At 23.7% G+C, this 19,580-nt stretch overlaps 4 protein-coding genes across 8 annotated transcripts in view; 2 read left to right on the top strand and 2 right to left on the bottom strand.

The window, feature by feature from the left end:
* The first annotated feature begins 2,022 nt into the window (after positions 1 to 2,022).
* Positions 2,023 to 6,126, top strand: LOC122510301 (protein limb expression 1 homolog). The gene is made up of 4 exons (XM_043624836.1): positions 2,023 to 2,304; positions 2,659 to 2,844; positions 5,014 to 5,357; positions 5,635 to 6,126. The coding sequence occupies exons 2-4, from the start codon at positions 2,688 to 2,690 to the stop codon at positions 6,037 to 6,039; spliced, it is 906 nt and encodes a 301-aa protein (XP_043480771.1). The 5' UTR covers positions 2,023 to 2,304; positions 2,659 to 2,687; the 3' UTR covers positions 6,040 to 6,126.
* Positions 6,127 to 8,594: 2,468 nt separating this feature from the next.
* LOC122510340 (ATP-dependent Clp protease proteolytic subunit) lies at positions 8,595 to 12,586 on the bottom strand. The gene is made up of 4 exons (XM_043624905.1): positions 12,419 to 12,586; positions 12,222 to 12,347; positions 11,600 to 11,990; positions 8,595 to 9,645 (listed from the first exon to the last, which is right to left on the bottom strand). Exons 1-4 carry the CDS (start codon positions 12,467 to 12,469, stop codon positions 9,482 to 9,484), a joined length of 732 nt encoding a protein of 243 aa, XP_043480840.1. The 5' UTR covers positions 12,470 to 12,586; the 3' UTR covers positions 8,595 to 9,481.
* A 177-nt stretch (positions 12,587 to 12,763) lies between these two features.
* LOC122510391 (probable tRNA (uracil-O(2)-)-methyltransferase) lies at positions 12,764 to 17,904 on the top strand. Its single transcript, XM_043625011.1, has 4 exons — positions 12,764 to 13,042; positions 13,401 to 13,493; positions 13,569 to 14,608; positions 16,983 to 17,904. The coding sequence occupies exons 3-4, from the start codon at positions 13,667 to 13,669 to the stop codon at positions 17,856 to 17,858; spliced, it is 1,818 nt and encodes a 605-aa protein (XP_043480946.1). The 5' UTR covers positions 12,764 to 13,042; positions 13,401 to 13,493; positions 13,569 to 13,666; the 3' UTR covers positions 17,859 to 17,904.
* The window catches only part of LOC122510388 (zinc finger protein 236-like), a 73,889-nt gene continuing 72,201 nt past the window's right edge, over positions 17,893 to 19,580 (bottom strand). For all 5 annotated transcript variants that reach the window (XM_043625006.1, XM_043625004.1, XM_043625005.1 and 2 more), the window contains one exon: positions 17,893 to 19,330. In XM_043625006.1, coding sequence (XP_043480941.1) covers positions 18,246 to 19,330 — 1,085 coding nt within the window. In that variant the 3' untranslated portion in view covers positions 17,893 to 18,245. The remainder of the gene's footprint in view (positions 19,331 to 19,580) is intronic.

The raw sequence follows: 19,580 nt of genomic DNA, 5'->3' as shown, positions 1-19,580 counted from the left end.
TAAATAGAATGAAATTCTTTTTAGAAATTCAATTATCTTCATAAATAATAAAATTCTTTTTAGGAATTCAATTATTTTCATAAATAGTAAAACTCATCGCAGAAATTCAATTATTTTCAAAAGTAGTAAAATTCTTCTCAGAAATTCAGTTATTTTCAAAAATTTTAATGAAATTCTTTGCGTAACAATTCAATTTTTTTCAAAATAATTTAAATAAAATTCTTCCCAGAAATCCAATTATGTTTGAAAATTAACAAAAATTCTTGTCAGTATTTGAATTAATTTTTTTGAATAATAAAATTTTTCTCTAAAATACAATTATTTTCAAAACTTTTAATAAAATTCTTGGCAGAATTTCAATTATTTTTAATATAATTTTCATCAAATTTCTCGAAAAAGGCAATTATTCTTAAATACTGTATTAAAATTTGTCAAGAGACTCGAATTATTTAAAATTTTTTGATAAAATTCTTAATGAAAATTTAATTGTTTAATAAAATATTTATTTCTATAGTTAAATAATTGAATTCTCGTAGAATTTTCTAATTAAAATTGATTTCTGAATAAATTTCAATAAAAATTTTAGATAATAATTGAATTTTGAAAAGGTTTCAAATTACAATTTTGGAAAATTATATTTTTTAATGAATTTAATTAGAAATTTTTAAAAAATTATTTTTTTGAAAAATTTTAATTACAATTTTTTTAAAATTTGTCAAATTTTTAAATTTATATTTAATCATTAAAAATAATTGATTTAGAGACGAATTTTAGATGCAAATTCTAAAAAAATAATTAAATTTTGGAAAAGTTACAAATAATAGGTAGCAATTTTTAGAAATAATTGAAATTTGAAAGGGTTTCAAACTAAAATCCAAATTTTTAATACTATCAATTAACAATTCTATCGAACTAATTTTTTTTGAAAAATTTTAATTACAATTCTTTTGAAATTATAGTTGAATTTTTATATATATTATTAATTATTATTTTATTAATAAAAATAATTGGTTTTGAGATGAATTTTAGTTAAATACTCTTCAAAAAATAATTGTATTTCAAAAGGTTTCTATTTGAAATTTTAGAAAATTGGAATTTTGAATTAATTTAATCAAATTTCTCAAAAAATGAAAAAATTGTTAAAAATTTTATTAAAATTATGAATTCTGTAGAATTAATTTTTCTTAATAAGTTTAATGGAATTTTTTTTAATTATTTGAAGTTTTTAGTTTCTAATATATTTAATTGAAGAATGTCAGAATAATCTAAATTTCGTAAAATTAAATTGTAAACAAAAGAATTTGAAAATTCACAAAGGACTTTTTCAAAACTTAACTTATTAAAAAAATTTTAAAAAATTGACTAAAAGAAGAATTTTAGTCAAAAATTCTAGAAATGAATAATTGTAATGATGAAAATAATTTTTGAAGAAATTACAATAACAAAGTAGCAAACCTGTCGAAGACTCGAAGCCGGCTTTGATATCAAAAAATAATTAGCTACTTAAAATTATGACGAAATATTTTTACACTTATTTGTAATATCTACGAGAAGTTACTTTAATATTATAAAAGATTAATTATTTACTTGCAAAATTAAGTAGAGTATAAAGTGAAAAATGATAATGACTTACCAAAGAAGGTGAGGAACGTGAGTTATGAAACTTTAACATTTTGCACGATCCGAAGTTTTGTGCATTAGATATTAAAAGAAAGTTGTTTACCAACAAAGCAAGTACACTTTTATGCTTCATTTTCTTCATTATTTTTATTTTAATCACTTCTAGTCACTTTGTAAACTTTGTAAAGAACAACTTAACAATCAACAAAAGACCGTTACACTTTTAATGGCGTTCAGGCATTTAAGCGAAAATTAGGTTATGTTTACAATTATTCTAAAGAGAAGCTTTCTGATTGGTCAAACTGAACTAGACCAAAGCGGTTCGTCCAATAGAAAACGACTAACAAATCATATGATCAAGGTTGGGAAGGTAATGAAACTTTCTTTCAAAAACGTACCAAACCCTGCAATGATCCATCAAGGGGGCTCGGGGCTATTAAACGCATTATATATGATTAAATGATCATATTTTATTCTGTTGCGCTCGATGCGCCGATCGGATAATAATTTACGCTAATTTCCAAATTTTGTGTTCTTAGTAAATAGTCGATTTTCTTTCTTCCAATCACTCAGTGTTTCAAAAGTGTAAAATTCCCTTTAAAGATTGTAAATCGATTAAAACCACTTGTTGAACAAACGCAAGACCCCTACCTGCGTTCCAGGAAGCATCCTCATTTTCGACAGGTAACTAATTTGTCACAGCTTTTAACTGTGTGTCCCCAAAATGTGCACTCAATTCATCTGATATTAATCACTTACAAATATAATTAATCCCCAATTTCATTTCCCATACGCTTCAGAGTTATGTTTTTTGATTTTTTCTGGCATTATTAATTTCAATCCTATACTTTGACCGACTTTTGTCATTTAAATGTCCTCCTTGCAAGTTGCAACCCTTTATTCCCGATTACTTGGCTTATTTTTCGATTGGAATTTTTTAAGCAAGTGAACACGTATTGGTGACAAAATAGAGTTATTTTTTTTCGGAGGAATAATTGTAGAATTAATTATTATTATTATTATTGACAAATATTACAGTGTCAATGATTGGAAGTTGGTGAAGGGTGATGCAGGGCACGATGCCAGTGAAAACAAAGTCTCGTGTGCCGGAAACAATGGGTGTTGCAGATGGACTCGTGGATGCTAGAGCAAAACAAGTGTTACGAGAAGCAGTAGACGCAGTTGTCAACAGTTTCGCTAAACACACACAGGGCTACGGAAGAGGTGAGTGAACCCGAAAAAAATTCCAATGATAAACTCGTTTTTGATAGTTTTTGCCTAATTAATTCGTTTCGCATATTTTTGTGCAATGACGTAATAAGGAGTATAGTAGTAATTTATTTCAAATAATAATTTAAAAAAAAATTGTTAATAATTAAATATAAATGTACAGGTTTGATAAATTCATCTATCAAAACCTACTATTTACTATTTTCAATTTAAAAAGATTTTTTATAAAATTCACAGCAAGAATTCAATTATTTTAAAAAATTTTTAATTCTCCGAAAGAATTCAATTATTTTTACAAATCAAATTCTTCTCACGTTTTCAATTATTTTCAAAAATTTTAATAAAATTCTTGCCAATAATTTAATTATTTAAAAAAAATATTTTAAAGTTCTTCTCAAGAATTCAATTATTTTTATAAATAATAAGATTCTTCTCATGAATTCAATTATTTTTAATACAATTTTAATCAAAATCATCAAAAAATGTAAATATTTTTAAAAATTTTATTAAAATTCGTCCAAAGAATTCAATAATTTTTCGAAATAACAAAATTCTTCTTAGGAATTCTATTATTTTTTTAAATGTTAATAAAATTTGTTGCAAGAATTTAATTATTTTCAAAAATTTTAATAAAATTCGTCGTAACAATTCAATTATTTAAAAAAATTTTTGATAAAATTCTTCGCAAGAAATCAATTATTTTCATAAATAATAAAGCTCATCGCAGAATTTCAATTATTTTTAATACAATTTTAATCAAATTCATCAAAAAATGTAATTATTTTTAAAATTGTTATTAAAATTCGTCCAAAGAATTCAATTATTTTTATAAATAATAAAATTCTTCTCAGGAATTCAATTATTTAAAATTTTAATAAAATTTGTTATACGAATTCAATTATTTTCAAAAAATTTAATAAATTTCTTCTCAGGAATTCAATTATTTTTAATACAATTTTAATCAAATTCATCAAAAAATGTAATTATTTTTAAAAATTTTATTAAAATTCGTCCAAAGAATTCAATTAATTTTATAAATAATAAAATTCTTCTCAGGAATTCAATTATTTAAAATTTTAATAAAATTTGTTATAAGAATTCAATTATTTTCATACAAAATAATAAAACTCATCGCAGAATTTCAATTGTTTTCAATAAAATTTTAATTGAATTCCTCGAAGAAATGCAATTATTTAAAAAAAATTTTTTTTAAATTCTTTCAAAGAATTCAATTATTTAAAGATATTTTCATATAATATGTTTATTAGAATTTATTAATTATTTTCTATACATGTTTAATCAAATTTCTTGAAAGAATTTAATTATTTTCAAATTATTGAATTTTACTAAAATTTTTAGAAAATAATTGAATTCTTTCAAGAAATTTATTACAATTTACTAAAATAATTTAATTAATTCAAGAAATTTTATTAAAATATGAAAAATAATTGAATTCTTTCAAGAAATTTCTTTAATTTATTGAATATAATTGATTTTGTTATAAATTTTAATTAATAATTTTAGGAATTAAAATTATATTACAAATTATTGATAGAAAATTTAACTCTTTTAAACAATTCTATTAGAGTTTTGGTAAATAATTAAATTGTTTTGAAGAATTTCTTTAAGTTTTTATGAAAATAATGTAGTTTTTGAAATAATTATAATTGAAAATTTGGAGAATAATTGAATTATGCAAAGAATTATATTTAACTTTCAAAAATAATCGTGCCTGTTAATAATGATAATTAAACATTTGATTATTGAAGTTTATTAAAATTGTATTGAAAATAATTGAATTCCTCAGAAGAGTTACTTATAAAAATAATTGAATTGTTTCGAAGGATTTATTAGTATTTTCGTATTTTAGAAAATAATTGAATTCTAGCGAAAAATTATATTAATATTTTTGAAAATATAAACATTAAAAATTAATTATGTACTTAATAAGTGAATTTTTTAAATTTTGATTTTAAAATTATTCAAAAATATATTTTTGAAATTAAAAAATTTTGTAATTAGCATAATAATAATCGAGTGCGAAGCCTGTAAATATAATTAATTATATTATTATTAAAATTAAAATTAATTATAAAATTAACGCAATTTTATTATAGTTTTAATTTTTTCGATTGAAATAAATTGAGATTAAATTATTTTCAGTCAATGTGGTCGAAGCTCTTCAGGAATTTTGGCAAATGAAGCAAAGTAGAGGAACGGAACTTCGGAATGGAGCTCTTGTTATTTATGAATCAGTACCTGGAGCAAATCCTCCTTACGTTTGTTACGTGACACTTCCCGGAGGCTCGTGTTTTGGTAGTTTTCAAAATTGCCCAACAAAGGCGGAAGCCCGACGATCAGCGGCAAAAATTGCACTTATGAATTCAGTTTTCAATGAACACCCGTCAAGGAAAATTACCGATGATTTTATTGAGAAAGCGGTAGCCGAAGCTAGAGCTAGTTTCGCTAAGCCTTCAGCTGCAAATGGCATTAGTAATAAAATCCAAGTGAGTCAAGTTTATATTCTGATAAAAATATTATTACTTTTACTATTTATTTACCGTTAGATAATTAATAATAGATATTTAATTAATCGATAGTTATAATAATCAAATTTTTATTTGAAAGATTTTTCCTTCCATTATAATATTTATAAAGAACAGAGTTGCCACAGGTCAGAGAAATCGGAAAAAAGTCAGGATGTCATGGTGGAAAAAATAATTTAAAAAATGAATTAAAAAATTTCTTAATAATAATAATAATGAAATTTAAAAATTGTTCCAGGGGAAGATAGACGATAAGGAAGATCCGAATACTGGAATAGGAGCATTTCGTTTTATGCTCGAGTGCAATCGTGGTCGAACAATGCTCGAATTTCAAGAATTGATGACTGTATTTCAACTGCTTCATTGGAATGGCTCATTAAAAGCAATGCGAGAAAGACAATGCAGTCGTCAGGAGGTTGTTGCACACTATAGTCACAGGGCTCTCGACGATGATATGCGCAGTCAAATGGCCCTCGATTGGGTTGCCAGGGAACACGAGAGTGGAGGCGGTGTTGTTGCAATGGAATTGTCACTTGCCGAACGCGAACTCGAAACCGCACGACTAGCAGGTCGTGAACTTCGATTTCCCAAGGAGAAGAAGGATATTTTGATGCTTGCTCACGCTCAGGTTTGCCCTCAATAACTTGACAATCACAAAATTTACAAAAAAAAAACAACATATTATGCTAAATTAGCAAAATCTAATCTATTTTTTTAGAGAAAAAAAAGATTGACTGAATATTTTTTTTTTTTGAGATTCTGGAAAGTAACGTGATTTAATTTTTCGAGTCAGTAAATTGTAATTTTATTAACAATTTTAATTAGTTTAAAATTTTTTAAATCAATTTTATTATATAATTATATATTAGTTTAAATATATAATTATATATTACTATAATTATATATTATTTTAATTATATAATTATATAATTATATATTATTTTAATTATATAATTATATATTATTTTAATTATATAATTATATATTACTTTCAATATATAATTTACAGGCCTCGGATCGACTTTAAGGTGCAAAAAAAGTCGCTTTAGTCGATTTAAAATAGAAAAAAAAGTCGAAAAAGTCGTTTATTTAATTCTGTGTCATCACAAAAATTTTATTTTTTATTCTTCTGACCTTTCACTGATTTCTAAATTTAATTATTTAAAACTTGAATAATTTCGTTAAATAAATATTTAAATACTTCTTGTTTGTTTTTATACGGGAATAAAATTTTATAAATTTCTATTCAAAACCTTCTGAAATTTAATAACTTCTAAAAATTACAACTTTAATTCTCTTAAAATTCAATTATTTTCTATAATTTTTAATCAAACTTCTTCTCGAAATCAATTATTTTTGATAATTTTCCGAAAGTTCTTAGAGAATTCAATTATTTAAATACAACTTGGAATGTTTTCAGGATCTTAATTTTTGTCAAATAAATCTGTTTATATTGTGACCTTAAGGCCACAATATAAACAGATTTATTATTTAAATACAAAAATTCAATTCTTTATAATAATTCCAACTGTCCCATGTTTTTTTAAGTTATTAATTAATTTTCAAAAAATTATAATAAAAAAATTCTTAAAATTAATTTTTCAAAAATATTTTTAAAATAATTTATGAAAGATAATAGTTTTTCAATTATATATAGAATTGAAAAATTTCCAAACAATTGAAATTTGGTAAATTCTATTAAAAAAATAATTGAATTTTTTAAGAATTTTAATTATTAATATAAACGCGATTTCTACAAAATTTTAATAAATCTAAAAAAAATCATATGTTGTTCAAATGTTAAAAATAATTGTAAAAAATTTTAATGTTATTATTTTTTGTATGTATTTGAATTTTTGGAAATTTGTATTTAAAAATATTTAAAATAATTTAATTATTTTAATAAACTTTGCGTTCTTAGAACGCAAAGATTCTAAGAATTATTTTTATGAAAAATATTTTAATATAATTTTTTTGTAGCTAATTTTCATTAATTACCATTTTTAAATTTACACTTGAAGATTTTTATTAAAATTTTTGAGAAATCAATTTTATTTTCAAAATTTGCAATTAAAATTCTTTTAAAGTTTATTTTCACAAAATTTTTATCAAACACCTTGAAAAAAATCAATTATTTTCAATTACATTTTACAAAATTTCAATTATTGAAACTCTTTTTTATTGCAAATTTTTGAAAATTTATTTAGTAATTTATAAAAATAGTTAAATTGTTTCGAAGAAATTATTAAAAATTTTAGGAAATAATTGAATTTTATGGAAATATTTGAAAATATTTGAAAATATTTGAATTCTTCGGAGAAATTCAATTCAAAATGTTTTGAAAATAATTGAATTCCTGTAAAGAATTTTACTATATTTATAAAAATAATTAAAATTCTTGCGAAGAATTTTACCATTTATAAAAATAATTATTGAATTGTTTCGAAGAATTTATTAAGATTTTAGAAAAATAATTGAATTTATTCGAAATATATTAAAAATTATTTTAAAAATTAAATTCTTCCAAGAAATTTAATTTCCATTATTTTAAAAATTTGCAATTAAAATTCTTCAAATGTTGATTTTCAAAAAATTTTTAAAAAACACTTTAAAAAAATCAATTATTTTTAATTAAATTTTACAAAATTTCAATATTTATTGAAAATCTTATCAATTGTAAATTTCGAAAATAAGTTGCATTTTATACTAAATATTATTGCAATATTCAGAAGAAAAGTCGAAAAAGTCGTAGTTTTTGAAAATAAGTCGAAAAAAGTCGAAAATGTTATAATATCCGAGGCCTGAATTTATATTAATAAGTAATTTTGTAATTTTGCTAATTGCTATTACAAAAGAATCATTTTGATAAATTGGAAAAATGATATTTAAAAACGTGAAATGCGATTAAGTTTTTTTTAAGAAATAGATCTCTGACAAATTTAGAAATCAAATTGCTCAGGCATTACATTAAAATAGAATTTTTCCTTCTATCAAAAATTAATTTTTATCTCAAATTAATCATCGATTTTTATTCATATGTAAATAATAATAATACGTGCAGTGCGTATTAATCTCATTTCATAAAGTATTTTTAATTGGCTTCCATTATAGAATTGTATGAAATTGTTTTACGTTGATAGTGTCTATGCATCTCTTAGATGAAAACGAAAAAGAGGAAAAAAAAGAAGTTTTAATTCGTAAATTTTACTAAAATATTATTATTCGGATGAAAAAAAACTAATATATAAGCGAAATGATGCAAAATTTTCTTTTGCAAAACTATAAAAATTGACAAGAAGTCTGATTTTCGGTTTGTGTAGTTTTAAAAGTTTAAGTCTACGCTATATTGTAGATGTATGCTGCAGTTGTGACTATTGTCATATGTTGTGATACATGTTTAGCATTTATTTGATTATTATGGTCATTTATCTTTAATGTTAAATTAAGATGACTCGTCTTCCTAGCACCATTATGGTGACATTTTTTTTTTACATATTTTACAAGATTTATATTTTACAACAATACGAAAAACGTTGCTTTTTCCTACTATTTAAGTGTTAAATTAATAAATAATCAAAATTCTTTTTATTTAGACTGATATATTTTCTAATCTACGGATACGAATGTATAAAAATTATTCAGATTCTCTAAAGAAAAAAACGATTCTTTAGAAAAACTGAAAAATTTTGTTTATTGAAACCAGTAATTAGTGTTTAAGAAAATGAGATTTTATTTTTAGTCCCTAATTTTGAGATTTTTATACGAATTTAAGTAAAAATGGGACTCTAATGATAATGAATAAGTACGTTGAAGAGAATTATTTTTCACATATAGTTATTTTGCTAGAATTGAAATGTGAATTCCAGCGTTAGTTTATAATGAATTTTGCTTGCATGATCAAACTTGATGAAGAGAGATGAGATTTTAGCTTGACTGCGATTTTAATAGTATTCATTTTATAACAATGTTTATTTTCAATATTATTAATAAAAAAAACGTTTTACAATAGAACCCGAATAATTTCTCCTTTCATTTTTAAATATATATAATATTTATTTGTATAAATAGAAGTTTTCCTAAATTCGTTACGTGGTATTTGCGGCCGCTTTCTCCAGACCGGGCGAATTTGAATTTTGCTCTGGAAGAGGACTTCCTGTTTCTGGAAGTGGATGCTTTAGAATGTCGTCAATTAAACCGAATTCTTTTGCTTCTGCTGGTGACATGTATTTGTCTCGTTCCATACTATTTTCTACACAAGAATAATTAAAAATAATTAATTTGTCAGAAATTTTTATTAAAAGTACAGAAAAAGATTAAATTTTTAGTAATTTTAAGAAAATTCTGAATTTTGGAGTCTCTTTTGTTTGCCTCATAAACTACATAAAATTACCATGAATTCTAATACAAAACCTTCAATTTTTTATATTCAATTCAATTATGTACAATTATCTTTATAGATAATAATGTTCTTCTCCAAAATTCAATTGTTTTCAAAAATTTTAATAAATTTCGCAAACCTTTAATTATTTTCATAAATAATAACAAATTTACAGGTATTCAATTATTTACAATTTTTTATAAACTTCTTCGCAAAAATTTAATTATTTTCATAAATAATTAAATTTTTTAATTTTTACAGAGATTCAATTATTCTTATAAATAATAAAATTCTTGTTATAGGAATTTAATTATTTTCACAAATAACAAAACTCATCGCAGAATTTCAATTATTTATAATAGAATTTTAATCGAATTGCTCGAAAAATGTAATTATTGTTTAAAATTCTATTAAAATTCCTCTTATCTAAAGAATTCAACAATTTTCATAAATAATAAAATTCTTCTCAGGAATTCAATTATTTTGAAAAATTTTAATAAAATGTATTATAAGAATTTAATTATTTCTAAAAGTTTAAATAAAAATTTATTATAAGAATTCAATTATTTTCATATACAATAAAGAAACTCATCGCATAATTTCAATTATCTTAATTACAATTTTAATTGAATTTCTCAAAAAAAGCAATTCATTCTTAAAAATGTTATTAAAAATTCTTTCAAAGAATTCCATTATTTAAAGAAATTTTGATATAATTTATTTATTAGAATTTAATAATTGTTTTCTATACAATTTTTAATTAAATTTCTTGAAAGAATTTAATTATTTTCAAAAAATTGAATAAAATTCTTCGAAATAATTCAATTGTTTAAAAAAAAATTGAATAAAATTCTTCGAAATAATTCAATTATTTTTATAAATAATAAAACTCATCGTAGAATTCCAATTATTTTTAAATAAATTTTAATCGAATTTCTCAAAAATATAAAAATTCCACTGGGATTCAATTATTTAGAAAGTTTTTATAAATTTCTTCGCAATAATTCAATTATTTTCATAAATAATAAAATTCTTTTTAGGGATTCAATTATTTTCATATTAATATGAATAGAACTCATCGCATTATTTCAATTCTTTTTAGTACAATTTTAAGAAACATTAAATTATATTCATTAATTTGTTTATTTTTGTGTTTAAATAATTGAATTTTTGTAGAAATTACAAATATTTGCAATTTTTAAATATAATTAAATTTTGAAAATGTTTCAAGTTAAAATCTTTGAAAATCAGTATTTTTAATAATTTTAATTAACAATTCTGTCGAATTTAATTTTCTTGAGAAATTTTAATTCTAATTCTTGTAAAATTTATTGAATTTTTTTAATGCATATATTTAATTATAAATTATTCAATTATTAAAAATAATTGATTTACAGAAGAATTTTATTTAACAATTCCAGAAAATAATTAAATTTTGAAAAAGTTACAAATAATAGCAATTTACCTAAAGAAATAATTGAATATTGAAAAGGTTTCAAAGTAAAATCTTTGAAAATCTGATTTTTTAATACTTTTAATAAACAATTTTGTCGAATTTAATTTTTTTTGAAAAGTTTAATTGAATTTTTTTTAAAATTATTTGAAGTTTTCATATTTTAATATATATTTAATTGAATAATTTCCGAATAATCGATGAAGTTTTGTAAAATTGAATTGTAAACAAATGGATTTGAAAATTTTCAAAGGACTTTTTCAAAAATTAGAAATTATTAATTATTAATATAGATTGAGTAAATCATTATTTTATATTAAAAGAATATTGATTCTTTTAATATAAAATGATTTCGAATATTATTTTACTTACGAATTGTGATTATGTCAAGTCCGGTGTGTTTCGCGTAAATACCATTGAGTACACCTTTCAATTTAATAATTTCCTCGGCTTGAATTTGAATATCAGTCGCTTGTCCCCGAAAGCCTCCTGAAGGTTGATGAATCATAATTCTGGCATTTGGAAGTGCATGTCTCATGCCAGGAGTTCCTGCAGCCAGGAGTAAACTCGCCATAGAACAGGCCTGACCAACGCACCATGTGGCCACAGGGGGAAGAACGTATTGCATTGTATCATAAATTCCAAGCCCAGCAGTTACTGCTCCTCCGGGCGAGTTAATGTACATGTGAATCGGCTTCTTAGTACTGTCGGATTGAAGAAACAGTAATTGAGCAATAACCAACGATGACAAATCGTCTGTAATCTGTAAAGAAAAAGAATTACTCTCCATTCAAATATAAAATTGAGTCAGGGAATTTCAAATGAGTAAAAGCGTGGCAACAAGGTAATTACACTTAATTAAAATAAATATTTTTTAAATAATGAAATAGATAATTAAATAAATAAAATAAATAATGAAATAATTGTTTAAATTGATGCATTCCTGTTTAGATTATCATTATATTTATCTTAAAATAATGTGAGAAAAACAAACCGGTCCCATGAGACATATTATCCGTTCCTTCAGGAGCCTCGAATATATATCATAGGCACGTTCCCCACGTCCTGTTTGCTCAACAACCATTGGAATAAGATTCCTTGCCAATACTTTTTGCACATTCTTAAACATGTGAAAAAAATAAGGTTAGCAAATTCGCAAAATCCTGCACTTTGATTTACTGCAATACTTACGTGAACTTTAACTAAATTTGACACTTTCTGCAAAGTTCTTACTGGTAGCATATTGTCAATAACATAAGAAGTAAATTATATTTATTTTGATTTTAAAATTCACTATACCAATTCGTTGATAATCGTCAAGTCGTCCAAACAAAAAATTTTAATAGTTTAAGTTAGGTCATGAACACTCATAGTTAGGTTAGGTCATTGAACCCAAACTGGACAAATAATAATTGTCCATTTCGTTCATTGGTTGCTAAAAGTTCTTTAAATTTGAATCAGTGGAATAGGGTGTAATCCAACCAATGAACGCCTTTCTTAGTAACATGCGCATTTCCCTGTTTCTTTTTTGAGGTTAGGTTGGCAAATTTTGACAGATGAGAGAACTGCGAGTTTGACGCACGTGTTTATATTTTTAATTTAATTAATATTGTTTGATTAAAAGGAAATAATAGAGATTTAATTGTAATTAATTAGTAGAATAAAAGTATTAGCTAACAAATTATGGTAATGACGAGTACATTCTTAAGGGCAATTTCGACAAATTCACCAAAATCACTTTTCAAATTTCTTCTAAGAGAAAGTCAAAAATTGCCTAGAGAAGCGCAGCAATTTTATAAACATTCAATTAAACAAGTAAGTTTCAATATTTTAAATCACATAATTAAATGCAATTCAAGCCTTTTAATTGAATTGATCAGGAAAAAGCCAGGGATTTTTATTAAAAGCACTGGAAAGAATTAAATTTTTAGAATTCATAAGAAAATTCTAAATTTTTTGTGTCTTTTTTGGTTGCCTCATAAACTATGAAACAACCACGAATTCTAATACAAAACCTTCAAAATTTTTTTCTATTTCTGATCAGAATGAATTTTTTAATATTATTTAATTATTTCAAGAGTTTTAAGGCTATTATCTTGATAAATAATAAGTATCATTACTTATTATTTGAATGAATATTATTATTATTTAATTAAATATTATTTAATTTCAGAGTTTTAAGCAACACGTCGATGAACCTGATCCCGAACGAGTTAAACAAATAATGGAAAAAGCTTTGTCTGATGCGAAGTGGGTTCTGCAAAAGGTAAGTTTTTCATAATTAAAATTACTTTAGAAATTATATTTTGTAATTGTCTATAAAGAAATTGTATATTTACAGTATAAATCCGCCCCTAAAGCGACATAGTAGGAATGTGATTAGAAGAATGTAAAAGAACAATTTTTGATGATTAATTAAATTTGATTATCGCTTTTAAAATGGAATTCGTAGTAATAATTAGCGAAAAATGCAATGCAGACGTCACTCAATTTTGGCAAGCAATCGACATTTGGTTGAATAAGCCCCACGTAATCAATCGTCGAATTTTAGTTTCATCTCGCCTGATTACTTTTGAATACAAAGAAACAGAATCTGAATTATTCAGATGGATTAATGAATTAGATTTCAATTCTCTCGAAGCATCACAAGTGGAAAATTATGTTTTTTCTCAAAAACTTTTTCACAACTCTTCAAAAATTAATGCTAATCAATCTAGTTTCATCAATTTAGAAAATAGAGGAAAGTTTATAAACATCTCGAAACTGTTACCTCGGAATCAAGAAATATTTTCTCCAACATTGGAGGTGACACTTGTAGATAAAGAAACAAATAGAATTACTTCATTTTACAAATGTTTTTCAAATGAAAAGCAATCGTTGTGTTTTCAGTATCCATACAGAATAAGTTTTGAGAATAGTGAAATATTTATCAGTGTTGAAAAAAATTATCCAAATAATTCCTGTTTCAAATGGCTTAAGGAGCAATTATTTCCGAGATTAGTCAAATGGATGATGGATGAGGGTGATATGAAAAATAGTTTTATAAATGGATCTCTTAATTTAGTGCCGATGGATAGATACGCTGATTTGTACAGTAAACTGAAGGAGAAATATGGAGCAGAAATTGTGAAAATTTGGCCAGAGAACACAGATCCGTTAAAATTTGTTTATGAAGATATTGCCATTGCAACTTACTTGTTAATTATTTGGGAAAAAGAACGAGAGGAATTGGCAATTGAGGAGAAGCAAACGTTTTTAGATCTTGGTTGTGGGAATGGTTTATTGGTTCATATTCTCTCGAGAGAAGGACACAATGGTTTAGGAATTGATTTAAGGGAGAGAAAAATTTGGCATCTCTTTCCAGAAAGTACACATTTAGAGGTAAATAAAAATTTTAAATTTATATTCTCCAATTTCGTATTTGTCTATCAAAAACCTACTATTTACTGCTTTATATTTAAAAAGATTTTTATAAAATTCATCCCAAGAATCCAATTATTAAAAAAAAAATTTTAAAGTTCTTCGCAAGAATTCAATTATTAAAAAAAAATTTTAAAGTTCTTCGCAAGAATTCAATTATTTAAAAAAAATTTAAACTTCTCCCCAAGAATTCAATTATTTTTACAAATAATCAAATTCTTCTCGGGATTTCAATTATTTTCAAAAATGTTAGTAAAATTCTTTCAAATGATTCAATTATTTTTAAAAATTTTAGTAAAATTCTTTAAACGATTTAATTATTTTCTGAAAATTTTCGAAATTCAATTATTTCCAATATCTACTATTTTAATAAGAAATTTCACAAAAGAATTCAATAATTTAAAAAAATTTGTTACAAAATTCTTTGCAAACATTCAATTATTTTTATCAATAATAAATTTTTCACGGGAGTTCAATTATTTAAAACACAATTTTTATAAAATTTTTTGAAAAAATCAATTATTTAAAAAGATTTTAAAAAAATTGTCTTATTAAGCACATATTTAATTATTAATATTGTTTCTATTTTTTTAATCCTGTAAATAACATTCTTCATAAGAATTAAATTATTTTCATAAATAATAATATTCTTCTGAAAAATTCAATTATTTTTATAAACAGTAAAATTCTTTGCAGAAATTCAATTAAATTTTCTAAAATTTTAATAAATTTTTTGAAACAATTCAATTATTTTTATAAATAATAAAATTCTTCTTAAGAATTCAATTATTTTCAATGCAATTTTAATGTTATTAAATAATCAAACTTTTATTTATATTTATTAACAGACACGATTATTTTAAAAAGTTGAAAAAACTTCTTTGTTTAATTCAATTATTTTTAGAATTGAATTAAATTAAATTACAATTAAAATTATCAAAAATCTACTTTATTTTCAGTAAAACATAATAAAATTTTTCAAAAAAATTTAATTACTTACAAAAACTGAAATGAAATTATTCAATAATAAAATTTTTATTCCAATTATTAACAAGAACGATTATTTTTAAAAACTTGAAAGAAAGTCTTCATAAAATCCAATTGCCCACAAAATTTTCAATTAAACTCCATTACTTTTAAACAATAGAAAAAATAATTAAAATAAATTTAACTATCAGGATTTTTAAGAATTCATTTATTTTCATAAATCATAAAATTCTCCGAAGAATTACAATTATTTTTAATATAATTTTTAATTAGTTCATCGAGAAAAGCAATTATTCTTAAAAATTTTATTTATATTCTTCGAAAGAATTCAATTATTTAGAAAAAATTTGATATTATTTGCATTTATTTATTAGTATTTAATAATTATTTTCAATACATTTTTAATTAAATTTCTTGACAGAATTTATATTTTTTCAAAAATTTTAATGAAATTTTTCGTAATAATTCAATTATTTTCAAATAATTTAAAAAAAACTCTTCTTAAGATTTCAATATTTTTTGTAAATAATAGAATTCTTCTCAGGAATTCAATTATTTTTATAAATAATGAAAATTTTCTAAGATATTCAATTATTTTTAAAAAATTTAATAAAATTCATATACAAGAATTCAATTATTTTCATTAGTAATAAAAGTCATTACAGAATTTCAATTATTTTTACCTACAATTTAAATAAATTCTTTGAAAAATATAATTATTTTAAAAAATTTTATCAAAACTCTTCGCAAGGATTCAATTGTTCAATAAATTATTTATTTGGGGATTTTAATAATTGAATTCTTGTCAAACTTTCTAATAAGAATTAATTTAAAATTGAACTTAAGTTAAAATTTTAGGTAATAATTGAATATTAGAAGCATTTTTTAATTTTTATTTCGAAATATAATGATTAAAGTTTTGAATAATTTTATTCGAAAATTCTAAAAGATAATTGAATTTTGGAAGAATTATAATTGTAATTTTTAGAAAGAGTTAAATTTCAAGAAGGCTTTACATTGAAATCATTAAAAATATTTTAATTCCTGTGGAAAAATAAATAGATATTTAAATAATTGTTTAAAAAAATTATTCTATTTTTGAATATAATGTAATTTTCCAAATTATGAAAAAATTGAGTCGTCAAGTTTAATTTTTCAATAAAAATACTTTTTTACTACTTTTTGCTGCTTTTTCAAAATTAATTGTCGAGTACGAAGCCTTTATTTCAAAATTCATTATTTTAATTATTGTATTATTGTAATTATTCTATTATTTTCGCTTTTATTCGTTTTCTTTCTTTCTTTCTTTATTCTTTATTTAAAAAAAAAATTTTGTAAATTTGTACAGGTACGAACAATAATTCCATCATCAAAAAGTTTATTTCCGGATGTGGATTGGCTAATTGGAAACCACTCAGACGAATTAACACCGTGGATTCCCGTGATAGCGGCAAGAAGTTCCTACAAATGTCGTTTTTTCCTTCTACCTTGTTGCCCTTACGAATTTGACGGAAGAAAATACCAAAGAGAAAGCGCATCACGAAGTCAATATTTAGATTACATGCATTACATTCAAAGAGTCAGTGAGGAATGCGGTTTTCAAGTTCAAGTCGATAAACTAAGAATTCCATCAACGAAACGTACTTGTTTCATTGGCAAGAAAAGAACATACCCACCAGACACTGATCGTGAGAAGGAAATCAAAAATATCATAGACGAAAGATCATTGAAAAAATCCGACAAAAATTCTCCAACTCACGAGAAAAATCAATGGTCCCTAGATTTTAAACCCAGAGAAACTATCGAAAAAGTACGTAATTGTACTCAAATCGACAAAAATCTCATTGACGAAATAGTGAATACAGTAGCAAATTTTCTTTTATCGAAAACACGAATTATTTCTCTAGACAGTGAGAGAAAATGGAATGCCGGCGGTCTAATGGAATTAAGTCAAGTGGTTGCAATTATTCCCGAGAAGAGTTTAAAATCATTAAAAAACGAATGCGGAGGTTTACAAACTCTATTGAAAAACAAGGGTCACATTTTTTGCGTTCAAGCCGGAAAGGTAAGTTTTCGAATTCCTGGCAGTGAAACTGCAAATAAAAAACGAAAAAAGAATCGAAATACACAAAAGAGAATTCGAAAAGAAAAAAATTGTTGGTTCAATGAAAATCATCCCGATGGTTGTCCATTGTCCGACGAGATTTGTGATTTTAAGCACTAAACATTGTCAACAAGAAACAACAAGAAAATACAAATTTATCTGAAAATGAAGTCTTTAATTTCTTAAATTTTTAACAACTTATTATAAATTAGTTTAATAAGAATTAAGAACACATTGACTGCGATTTTTTTTTATCGCTGATAGAGTATTTCAGTTTCAATCGTAACAAATACGACAGACGTAGACATTTTTAAATTAGAATTAATAATTAAATCTTAATTTATACATTTCTTTTTTTTAAAGAAAAATTGCAAAGCTGAAAAAACGATAGTCGATTTGGGGAAACAAATTTTAATATGAAATTTTATTTCAATTTTAAATTTCTCATTCTTGACTCATGTAGGAAAAATCAGAAAAGAAGATTTATAGAAGTTTAAATAATCGTTTTTAAGATAAATAATCAACGAAAGAAATGTCGTCGAGACTCGTGTCGACAATACTTTCCTGAACTAATTTCGACGTTGGATCTTTCCAAAGTTTCTTCTCCTCGAGTAAATTCACTTGATGAGCTCGTTTAATGTGCGTTTGCAAATTTCCCTTTTGCGAAAAAGTGTATGTACAATATGAACAGTGAAATGGTCGATCACCGGTGTGATGCTTCTGATGCATTTGAAGAGTGTTCTTTTGTGTAAATGATTTATCACAAAGTTCACATTTAAAAGGTTTGTCGCCCGTGTGAATTCGCTTGTGTCTCTCCAATTGATTTCGTTTTATAAAAGTCTTCCCACAATATTCACACTCCCTTCGCATTGGTCCATTTCTCGATCTTCTTCGTCCACTGCTCTCGATTTTCCCCGAATTCGTGACACTGCCATTGATACCATAATTCGGAATATTAAAATTCAAAGCATTTGGATTGGAAATAGAATTCGCAATAGAATTGAAATTATTTTCTCCAACTTCCAGGACCATATTCAACAGACCCGATTGATCGAGATCTAGAGAATTCGTCTCTTGAGTGATAATAATACTTTCGGAGTCGTTCGACTCGGTAACATCCTGAGGATTGTCTTCTTGTAGATTTGCCAAACTGGGAAGAACGGAATCTTGAATGGCAATTATTCCGTCGGGTTGAATGGAAATAAGACCATTGGCGAGGAGAAAATGTAGATTAGCAACAAGTTGATTACTCTCGCTGACTGATAATACGGAATTGTTATTTACAATAGTTCCGTCGGGATTGAAGATTATTTGATTTGTCAGGGAGGATGTGTCTATTGTCACTGTGTCCATATTCGACGATTGATCCTCCGTCTCTTGCAGAGAATTGGAATCATCTTTTGCATTCGCTATTGTTTCAATGGCATTTTCAACGTCGGCCACAACACTCGCAATAGCCTCGGTTTTTCGTTGCTTTCGTTTTCGTGTTTGATTTTCCTTGTGCTCCTTCTCGTGGGACAATAAGTGGACTTTTCGGTGCCCTGAAGTTCGGAATCTCATGTCGCAAATCGGACACTTGAAGGGTTTCGAACCTAAAATTTTGGAAAATAAAAATTAAAACTGAAACTAAAATTAAAATTAAAATTAAAATTAAATTTAAAATTAAAATTGAAATTGAAATTGAAATTGAAATTGAAATTGAAATTAAAATTAAAAATAAATACAAATTTAAATTTAAATTAAAAATATTTAAATTAAAATTGAAATTAAAATTAAAAAACTTAACGTTAAGAAAATTGACCAATTAATCAATCGGCAAAAAAAAAGAATTATTTCTAAATT

The sequence above is a fragment of the Leptopilina heterotoma genome, unplaced genomic scaffold, assembly GCF_015476425.1.
Source record: "Leptopilina heterotoma isolate Lh14 unplaced genomic scaffold, ASM1547642v1 Lhet_68, whole genome shotgun sequence".
In the NCBI taxonomy this organism is placed as follows: domain Eukaryota; kingdom Metazoa; phylum Arthropoda; class Insecta; order Hymenoptera; family Figitidae; genus Leptopilina; species Leptopilina heterotoma.
The sequence above is the reverse complement of the archived record's forward strand: the minus strand, read 5'-3'. Positions and strand labels throughout refer to the sequence as shown.